We start from the raw sequence: 11,204 nt of genomic DNA, 5'->3' as shown, positions 1-11,204 counted from the left end.
CCAGGGGCTTAAAAAATGATTTTTAGATGATGTTGCTATCATTAGATAATTTACAGTTTCCCATAGACTATAAGGCTATATATAAAATGATAGAATATTAGGGCCACAGAGGGGAAAAAAACACAAGTCATAATATTGTAACCAGTTGTTTTAAAGGAGGACAGTTGTTAAAATGACAGATGTGGGGCATTTCGTGAAATTGTACTTCAGTATGGTTTCATAAACAAAGACATGCTGATGTGCCAGAATATTAAGTATCACATTGTCATAAGTATCAAAACTGTAAAAACAATATGTAGCTTTTCTGCAGAAAGAACCAGCCTCATAAATTTATGACTTTATCCTTTTTCTTCAGTGTGGCCCTAGTACTCTGTCATATAAACAAATACACATTCCATATGAATATAAAAACACAATGTGTAACATTATGTTCCTTTATTGAATAAGGACAAAACAAAGCAGGTAAACCATCAGCTCCTTTCGAAACTGAAGTCACAGTGACTCTACAAGATGGAAAGCACAGAATCCAAGCATATTATACAAAATGATACATACACATTCAAAGGTCTGTATATAACACACCCTGCATGTCTGCACACTAAAATAAATGCAGGACAAATCCATACACATCAACTGAACAGACAAATGAATGGATGCAGTAGCCTCCCTGCAGCCTTGTATTACACACAGTATACCGCACAAACATCATAAGAGGCCAAATTCGTCAAAAAACGAACCCAAAAAAACCCAAATTCCTCTGCCACCGCAGGACATATTTAACCAAAATTGAAAGCACACATACTAACTAAAATAATTCAACACATATTGGTCCCTCAGCAGCCGACCACTGTCGTCATCAGGGAAGATTGCCGGATTGTCCCAGTCCATGGCTGGTGGCACTCTGGGGGCCCTCTCCTTCCTCAGGCAGGCCACATTGTGGAGGACAGCACAAGCCACAGTAATATCACATGCCCTAACAGGGCTGACCCTTAATTTGTGAAGGCAGTGAAAGCGTGCCTTCAGGAGGCCAAAGGTCATTTCAACTCTGGCCCTGGTCCTGGCATGGGCATGGTTGTAGGCCTGCTGTGCTTCCTGGGGGTCTGTGAAAGGTGTCAGGAGAAAAGGCTGGCAGCCATACCCCCTGTCTCCCAGCAACACACCAGAGAATTCACCTGTCAACACAAAATCTCATCATTACTACCTCATAAACACAGTGATATTCTTGACACAGCCATGATGGTTATAAATAGGGGTTGTATGGCTTACCTTGTGATAGGCACTGATAGATTTCAGAGGCCCGAAAGATTCTGGAGTCATGGACTGAGCCAGGCCATTTTGCCACAACATTGCTGATCACACAGTCAGCATTGCAGACCATCTGAAATCATAAGATGAGGAATATTACACCAATCAATGCACATCACTGGCAATGCAGAGTGTTCGTCAATGGACAATATCAAAAAGTTATGTTCACCTGAACATTAATGCTGTGAAAGGATTTCCTATTCACAAAATCGGCCTCATGGGCACCTGAGGGGGCTTTTATCCTTATGTGTGTGCAGTCCACTGCACCAATGACATTGGGGAAACCTGTCACACAAAGTAATGAGTATCCTACTATGTGTTAACAGTTGTCCTGTAATTTGTAGATCCTCTTACCTGCAATCCTATAGAACTCCTCTTTGATGTCACAGAGTCTTCTGTGGCCAGGGAAGGAGATGAAGACATCTGCTAATGCTTTGATCGCCAGACACACACTCCTTATTGTGGGGCAAATTGTGGCCTTGTTCAGCTGTTCTGCATCCCCCACTGAGTACAGGAAGGCTCCACTAGCAAAAAAGCGCAAGGCCACACAAACCATTTGCTCCACACTCAGTGCATGGCTCCGTGCAGTGCGGTGCTTAATCCTGGGACCCAGTAGTCTGCATAGATACCTGATGCCATCTGCAAAAAACCTGTATCTTTCATATAGATGGTCATCAGGGAAGGCCAGTGGGTCCAACCGGTCCCTGAAGACCCTTTCTCGCCTGAAGGCTCTCCTCAGCACAAGTGCTTCTTCATCCACCACATCTCGCACGAATGGGCATGCCATTGTCAGAGCAGAAAGGAACACACAATTTTGGGCCTTCATATAGGCTAGTGGCCACACCTGGTGCTGGGGGGGTGGGCAAAAGAGGGCGATGCCTTATAACGATGACTTGGTTGTACTGATTGCTGGGAAAATAAAAAAAAACTTAGAAAGATGCCACCGTCCTGTGTGCTCACAATAAGAGCTCATATGTCATGGCTCACTTGACTTTACGAGAATATACCTAATTTTTATTTTGAGCTGTGTCATCTTCTTGGAGCTGGGGGAGGAAAGAAAAATAATGATTAATACATTTGTGTTACAGTTAGCATACAGTGTACATTGAAGGCATATCTCACCTCCCTCTCAAGTTTTTTTATTTCAAGGTCCAGTTTCCTAATTGTCCTCTTTTTTATTTCGGACTCCAGTGCAAGATTTTCCATCTTTTTCTTCTTGTACTGAATGTCTATGTCTGCCAGTTCTATTTGGCGCCGGAGGTGGTTGCCATACAACTTTCTGATAGCTTGTGAGCTCTGTGAACACAATACAATTAGCGCAGCTGGAATTTGGCAGGATGTGGTGTCCTTTTATTAATACGCACTATGTTGCCAGGCTGGTTTTCCCACTGTATAGCATCTGGGTCCTGTAAAAGAAATTAGATTTTTTGATTTTGATGAGGACTCCTCACCATTGTAGAGTAAATAGTACTTTCACAGTCTTAACATGATACCTCATGCCTTCTGGAATCCAGAGAGATGGTCTCCTCCTCATCATCGTCTCCATCATGTGCTGTTGCTGCTGCACTGGGGCCTTCACCCTATCACATTTAATCGGATTCATATTGAAGCTAGTAGACAAGACATGCCAGGCCTACAGTATGCCTTTGATGGAGTACTCACTGGATCAGCATCGTCTGGTGCTTGTGCTGGTGGCTCTAACAGGAACACAGTGCTGCCAGACACTGCAAGGCAATAGGTAAACCAAAGTCAGACAGTCCAAATTGATTCAATATGAATGTGGTTGTATCCCATGTAGAGATGGAAGGACATACCTTGAATGAAGCGGGTGGCATCTTGGGAGGAACCTATGCTCGTCTCTTTCCCCCCAGGGATCCCCTCTAAGACGGGCCTGCCTTTATTTAGCTCCAAGGCCATGTCCTCTGCTGGGGTAAGGTCAGCCTTTGGTGACCCACCACCCGTGCCTTGTCTGTGGGTATTCTTTTTCACTGCTAAAACAGTACAGACAATGTGTGAGCAGGCACCTTCTGGGTACAATATATGCTTGTGCTTTGTTAAATATTAGTCAGGGACCATACCATTCTGCAGAATGTTCTTGTATTTGATTTTGACCTGCTGCCATGTCCGTTTTGGCCCGTTCATGTTTAATCTACACACACACACACACACACACACACACACATTTAATGGAGTCACACTGCAAAAAATTACTTGGTATTTTTGTCTTGTTTTCAGTAAAAATATCAAAAAATTTATCATAGCTTTATACAGTGTGATGGAGTTACTTTACACAATTTCACTCATATCTGCAGTGCATTTCAATTAAAAATTTAACCGTTTCATAATTACAGTACAACTGCATTTTTGGAGATGTGAATTAAATATTTGAATTGTAATTGTGATGTTTCAGCGGAGCGGTGAGTGTGTAATTGTGCACTACTTACGCATTCAGGCGGTCTGCAATACTTTGCCACGCTTTTTCTCTTTGCTTTATCACTGTGGCGGTGTTGCCTTTCTTCTTAATTATATCTTTTACCTCCTCGTATGCCTCCATGAGGATTTGTGCTTCCCACGGGGAAAAGTACGCGGCTCTAGTTGCCATGGTAAATCAGTTCATCTGTGATCTGTGGCGGGGTCTATTTGAGTGAGCCGTGAGCGCGCACCTATCCAGGATTGGTTTCACCTGGCTTAATGAATCCGTGTCTGCTCATCCTGGCTTGGTCTTTGTGCAACCAATTAAGCCTGGACGCACATGTTTTGGCTTCATTGAGCTCAGCTGAGTCATTTATCCCGGATGTCTTAATTCTACTTTTGTGCAACAGGCCCCAGGTAGCTAACTATCAGCAATGACACGAAACTGCCATGTGGGAAATCGTAAGTGACTCGTCTCAGCTAGTTTCATCTTGTTCTTTATACAATGTCTCGTTTTGAGGTGTTTTGACTGATTTTAGCTAGCTACCAACAACTGCAAGCTGTATTTGAGCGTGTATTTGAGCGACAACAAGTGCTCATTGTGTAAATGTATATATGTTTTCAATAAACATTGGAGAAAAAATATAGTTTATATTTTGTCAACAATCTTAACCGGTTTTGTTGCTAAACAACCAATCCCACTACCTCACCAGTGGACGTGTCATAATACCCATAAAACCTAGCGGCAAACACAGAAATGGTTCCAATCGTTTTTTTTTCACCTTTCATTTTTCCATTAGTGATTCAAGAACCACTACAAAGGCTTGTGTTTCATGTAGGCTTTCCCTGGCGTGACGTTTTGATAACCGTGTAAATCTCTCTTGGACAAGGTGACTTTTATCAATATATTCGGCTCTATTTACTCTGATTCGAAAATGCTAATTAGCATAAATGTAGACATGCAAGATCCCTGCATTACACCACAACACTTTTAAACGTGTTACTAGATGTTATCATATCAGGAGAAGAACAAGTGAAGGAAGCTGGATTTGGAAAATGGATGAAGGTAGGGTAGGTTTATAGCGAGAAGATGGAGAGTTCCAAAGTGTCAAGTTGAGGGTCCATGGAGCATAAAAGGCAAAGTGTGGAATAAGGGGTAACTAGAGGGATGGTTGGCCACGGCATTAACATTAAAAGGTGTGCTGGTGTGCTTCTGCATCCCATTTTAGGTCGTCACAAATATCCTAGCCCATGTCCAGTCATACTCAGGGTCTCAGCGTGTGTCCCTCGATGTCATTCCATCTCGGTTGCAGCGTTCAAATTGTGGTCATCATGTGTCTGAATCACAACATTAAAGATGAGTGATCACAGTATTTCCACAAATTGAGTCATAGACAATAAAACTTAAGCAATGAGGACAGCATTTGGTTGACAACATGGTGGTTTAATTAAACTGTGTCTACTGTGTGTGAATGATGGAAGAATCTTACCCCAGCTGTAGGTCCATTTGAGTGTGTGTGGTCACTTAGGCCTGCACATAAACCAGTACTGGGACAATTGGAGACTTGGTTTGTCTTCAGGTATGCATCTGTAAAGGTCAGGTACTAAATGGAGGAAGTTAGCCTACAGTACCAGTCAAAAGTTTGAACACACCTACTCATTCAAGGTTTTTATTTATTTATTTTTTACCATTTTCTACATTGTAGAATAGTAGTGAAGACATCAAAACTATGAAATAACACACATGGAATCATTTTGTAACCAAAAAAGTGTTAAATCCAAATATATTTTATATTTGAGATTCTTCAAAGTAGCCTACCTTTGCCTTGATGACAGATTTGCACGCTCTTGGAATTTTCTCAACCAGCTTCATGAGGTAGTTACCTGGAATGCCTTTCATTTAACAGATGAAATTGTTAATTTGTGGAATTTCTTTAATGCGTTTGAGTCAATCAGTTGTGTTGTCACAAGGTAGGGTTGGTATACAGAAGTTACGATTATTTGGTAAAATTCAAAGTCCATATTATGGCAAGAACAGCTCAAATAAGCAAAGAGAAATGACAGTCCATTACTTTAAGACATGAAGGTCAGTTAATCCAGAAAATTTCAAGAACTTTGAAAGTTTCTTCAAGTGCATTCGCAAAAACCGTCAAGCGCTATGATGAAACTGGCTCTCATGAGGACCTCCACAGGAAAGGAAGAGTTACCTCTGCTGCAGAGGATACATTTATTAGAGTTACAAGCCTCAGAAATTGCAGCCCAAATAAATTCTTCAGAGTTCAAGTAACAGACACATCTAAACATCAACTGTTCAGAGGAGACTGCGTGAATCAGGCCTTCATGGTTGAATTGCTGCAAAAAAACACTAGTAAAGGACACCAATAATAAGAAGACTTGCTTGTGCCAAGAAACATGAGCATTGGACATTAGAACAGTGGAAATCTATCCTTTGGTCTGCTGAGTCCAAATGTGTGATTTTTGGTTCCAACCGTCGTGTCTTTGTGAGATGCAGAGTAGGTGAATGGATGATCTCTGCATGTGTGGTTCCCACCGTGAAGCATGGAGGTGTGATGGTGTGTGGGTGCTTTTCTGATGACACTGTCAGTGATTTATTTAGAATTTAAGGCACACTTAACCAGCATGGCTAACAGCATTCTGCAGAGATATGCCATTCCATCTGGTTTGCGTTTAGTGGGGCTATCATTTGTTTTTCAACAGGACAATGACCCAACACACCTCCAGGCTGTAAGGGCTATTTGACCAAGAAGGAGAGTGATGGAGTGCTGCATCAGATGACCTGGCCTCCACAATCACCTGACATCAAGCCAATTTGAGATGGTTTGGGATGAGTTGGACCGCAGAGTGAAAAGCAGCCAACAAGTGCTCAGCATGTGTGGGAACTCCTTCAAAACTGTTTGAAAAGCATTCCAGGTGAAGCTGGTTGAGAGAATGCCAAGAGTGTGCAAAGCTGTCAAGGCAAAGGGTGGATACTTTGAAGAATCTAAAATGAAAAAGATATTTTGATTTGTTTAAAAAAAATTGGGGTTACTACATGATTCCATAGCTGTTATTTTATAGTTTTGATGTCTTCACTATTATTCTATTATGTAGAAAATAGTACAAATAAAGAACCCCTTGAATGAGTAGGTGTGTCCAAACTTTTGACTGGTACTGTACATGCCTTGGCATCAGTCAACAAGTTCAAGTTCAACTTGAGAGTGAAACATGCACTCCAATTGTACCCATAGTAAAGAATAATGACTTAAAAAGGATGGACAGCTCCAGATCTGAATGGCAGGAATGTGTCTAAGCTTTTGTTCCAGCCCAGTTCATACCTGATTACAAATCATAACCTATCGCTGTGATTCATTATGTTGATTGTTTAAATCAGGTGTTACAGATGGTCTGGGACAAAACCCTTCACACACTCCTGCTCATCAGGACTTCCTGCAATGACAAACAGACCACAGCAGGAGAATAGTGTTCCAGGTTGAAACAGGTTTTTGTAGTCCTGTATGATAGCCATATTAGCAGCTAATTAGCAATTTTTGGAGGGTAAATACAGGCAACTATATTGATTAAAGTTGCCTTGTCCGAGAGAGATTTACACAGTTATCAAAATGTCACGCCATGGTGAGCCTACACAAAACACAGCCCTTATTTGAAGTGTTTATAAAATTCTTTATGGGAAAAATGAATGCTGGAAAAAATTATTGGAACCATTTCCAGATTTTATGGGTATAATGACTCATACTGCTTTGGTCTGTTTGTCATTGCAGGAAGTCCCAAAGAACAGGGGTGTGTGTGAAGGGTTTCGTCTCAGCCCAGCTCTAACACCTGACTTCAATAATATACATAACGAATCACGGAGATAGGCTATAATTTGTAATCCGTCCCAGATTGGCAATCTTTTAGGCGACTGAGGAATCAATGTGTAAGACTGACCAAAAAGGCTAAATCTATTATGTAACCACTCTTTCTGATTGTAAGGGGACAATGGCAAAATTCTGGAAAACTGTCAAATCTTTAAAGGGTTGCACTTTCTCCTCTCAGCACCAACAATTTATTAATTCTGGCCCCATTAGGATTTTTCTTCTCCATAATTGACGCATTTAATCGTCATTTTATTTCAGCAGGCTATCTGGGTTAAATGCTGATTTTTAGAAATTTTGCAGATGGTAGTCAAGTTTTTGCATTTTGGCAATTCACAGAAAAATATGTCCTTGATTCCTTACTTGCTATAGATACCAATACATTCACAGGGGCTTACCAATTGGAGCCGGGTCTGCTCAAATATGCTGCCCCCCTCATTGCTGACTTTGTAACCCATATCTTAAAGCTAACATTGTTATCAGGAATTATTCCAAAAGTATGGAAAACTCCTTATGTGCTGCCACTCCATAAGGGCGGAGATGGTAGTGATCTTGATAATTATCGTCCCATAGCCAGGCTTTCATGTCTAGCTAAGATTATCGAATCTTTGGTAAAAAAGCAACTACGCTCCTTTTTTATGAGCATGGTATTTTGAATATAAATCAATCTGGGTTTAGGCCAGGGCATAGCACTATTATAGCAACTACTTCAGTTGTTAATGATATTGTCAATGCTTTAGATGCTAAAATTAATTGTGCTGCCTTGTTTGTGGACCTGTCAAAAGCGTTTGATACTGTTGGTCATGCTATTTTACTGAACAAGTTGTCCTCAAATGGCCTGGGCTCTGACGCCTGCTCTTGTTTTCATGATTATCTAAGTCTAAGTCCAAATTTCTTGAAGTACATAAAGGTGTTCCGCAGGGCTCAATTCTAGGACCTGTTCTTTTCAATATTTATATAAATGCTATTGGTCAGTCTGGTAAAAGTTGTACATTTCATCTATATGCAGATTATACTATTATGTACACAATTGCACTGACAGCTGACCTGGCTGTGACAAGGCTACTGTCTGATCTTGCAGCTGTACAGGAAGTCCTTACTGATTTAAAAATTTGTGCATAATACAGGCAAAACTTAAATACATTATATTTTCGAGTTCTCGTAAAATTGTATCAGATTAATTATTACTTATTCAATCATCGCATGGTTCCATAATCGAATGAGTATCTGCATACATTGACATGGATTGACAATGAATTATCGTTCAAAGATTTAAAGTGGGCTTTTTTTTTTACTGAAACAGATCTTGTCTCTCTGGTAGCAGGAAGCAGATTGTGTAGTCAATCTTTCTACCTTTTCTTGATAATGGTGATTATATTTATCAAAGTGCAGCTGCTTCTACCCTTATCCCCCCGGATGCCGTTTTTCATAGAGCCCTTCGTTTTATCACAACAGACCGTTTTATTACTCATCAATGTATTATTTACCAAATGGTTGGTTGGACCACTTAGAAGTCACGTAGATCACATCAATATGCACTTTTTGTTTACAATGCCCTGCTCCGTAAGCTTCCGACTTACCTAACTTCACTATTAGATGTAAAATTACAAGTTATCAAACCGTAAAATTACAAGTTATCAAACCGTAAATTACAAGTTATCAAACCGTAAATTACAAGTTATCAAACCCGTTCACAGGATTGGTTAACTCTGGAGTAGAGGTCGACCGATTAATCGGAATGGCCGATTTAATTAGGGCCGATTTCAAGTTTTCATAACAATTGGAAATCGGTATTTTTGGACACCGATTTGGCCGATTTGAAAAAAGTATTATTTTTTTACACCTTTATTTAACTAGGCAAGTCAGTTAAGAACACATTCTTATTTTCAATGACGGCCTAGGAACGGTGGGTTAACTGCCTTGTTCAGGGGCAGAACGACAGATTTTTACCTTGTCAGCTCGGGGATTCAATCTTGCAACCTTACAGTTAACTAGTCCAACGCTATAACCACCTGCTTTACATTGCACTCCACGAGGAGCCTGCCTGTTACGCGAATGCAGTAAGAAGCCAAGGTAAGTTGCTAGCTAGCATTAAACTTATCTTATAAAAAGCAATCAATCAATCATAATCACTAGTTAACTACACATGATTGATGATATTACTAGTTTATCTAGCGTGTCCTGCGTTGCATAAAATCGATGCGGTGCGCATTCGCGAAACAGGACTGTCGTTGCTCCAACGTGTACCTAACCATAAACATCAATGCCTTTCTTAAAATCAATACACAGAAGTATATATTTTTAAACCTGCATATTTACAGTGGGGAGAACAAGTATTTGATACACTGCCGATTTTGCAGGTTTTCCTACTTACAAAGCATGTAGAGGTCTGTAATTTTATCATAGGTACACTTCAACTGTGAGAGACGGAATCTAAAACAAAAATCCAGAAAATCACATTGTATGATTTTTAAGTAATTAATTTGCATTTTATTGCATGACATAAGTATTTGATCACCTACCAACCAGTAAGAATTCCGGCTCTCACAGACCTATTAGTTTTTCTTTAAGAAGCCCTCCTGTTCTCCACTCATTACCTGTATTAACTGCACCTGTTTGAACTCGTTACCTGTATAAAAGACACCTGTCCACACACTCAATCAAACAGACTCCAACCTCTCCACAATGGCCAAGACCAGAGAGCTGTGTAAGGACATCAGGGATAAAATTGTAGACCTGCACAAGGCTGGGATGGGCTACAGGACAATAGGCAAGCAGCTTGGTGAGAAGGCAACAACTGTTGGCGCAATTATTAGAAAATGGAAGAAGTTCAAGATGACGGTCAATCACCCTCGGTCTGGGGCTCCATGCAATATCTCACCTCGTGGGGCATCAATGATCATGAGGAAGGTGAGGGATCAGCCCAGAACTACACGGCAGGACCTGGTCAATGACCTGAAGAGAGCTGGGACCACAGTCTCAAAGAAAACCATTAGTAACACACTACGCCGTCATGGATTAAAATCCTGCAGCGCACGCAAGGTCCCCCTGCTCAAGCCAGCGCATGTCCAGGCCCGTCTGAAGTTTGCCAATGACCATCTGGATGATCCAGAGGAGGAATGGGAGAAGGTCATGTGGTCTGATGAGACAAAAATAGAGCTTTTTGGTCTAAACTCCACTCGCCGTGTTTGGAGGAAGAAGAAGGATGAGTACAACCCCAAGAACAACATCCCAACCGTGAAGCATGGAGGTGGAAACTTCATTCTTTGGGGATGCTTTTCTGTAAAGGGGACAGGACGACTGCACCGTATTGAGGGGAGGATGGATGGGGCCATGTATCGCGAGATCTTGGCCAACAACCTCCTTCCCTCAGTAAGAGCATTGCAGATGGGTCGTGGCTGGGTCTTCCAGCATGACAACGACCCGAAACACACAGCCAGGGCAACTAAGGAGTGGCTCCGTAAGAAGCATCTCAAGGTCCTGGAGTGGCCTAGCCAGTCTCCAGACCTGAACCCAATAGAAAATCTTTGGAGGGAGCTGAAAGTCCGTATTGCCCAGCGACAGCCCCGAAACCTGAAGGATCTGGAGAAGGTCTGTATGGAGGAGTGGGCCAAA

The 11,204-nt window shown here is 41.4% G+C and overlaps 1 protein-coding gene across 2 annotated transcripts; it reads right to left on the bottom strand.

Annotated features, from left to right (window-relative positions):
* Positions 1 to 399: 399 nt before the first annotated feature.
* LOC139554615 (putative nuclease HARBI1) lies at positions 400 to 4,116 on the bottom strand. Of its 2 annotated transcripts, XM_071367580.1 has the most exons (9): positions 3,120 to 4,116; positions 2,968 to 3,029; positions 2,799 to 2,885; positions 2,670 to 2,711; positions 2,428 to 2,601; positions 2,313 to 2,348; positions 1,660 to 2,214; positions 1,267 to 1,590; positions 400 to 1,172 (listed from the first exon to the last, which is right to left on the bottom strand). In XM_071367580.1, exons 1-6 carry the CDS (start codon positions 3,220 to 3,222, stop codon positions 2,313 to 2,315), a joined length of 504 nt encoding a protein of 167 aa, XP_071223681.1. In that variant the 5' UTR covers positions 3,223 to 4,116; the 3' UTR covers positions 400 to 1,172; positions 1,267 to 1,590; positions 1,660 to 2,214. The 2 variants fall into 2 exon arrangements, with proteins under 2 accessions (XP_071223681.1, XP_071223671.1); XM_071367570.1 differs by lacking the exons at positions 2,313 to 2,348; positions 2,428 to 2,601; positions 2,670 to 2,711; ... (1 more) ...; positions 2,968 to 3,029; positions 3,120 to 4,116 and having other exon boundaries at positions 1,267 to 1,378; positions 1,475 to 1,590; positions 1,660 to 2,212.
* Positions 4,117 to 11,204: the final 7,088 nt, after the last annotated feature.

This window comes from Salvelinus alpinus, chromosome 2, assembly GCF_045679555.1.
Source record: "Salvelinus alpinus chromosome 2, SLU_Salpinus.1, whole genome shotgun sequence".
In the NCBI taxonomy this organism is placed as follows: Eukaryota; Metazoa; Chordata; class Actinopteri; order Salmoniformes; family Salmonidae; genus Salvelinus; species Salvelinus alpinus.
This window is presented reverse-complemented; position numbering and strand designations above follow the sequence as displayed.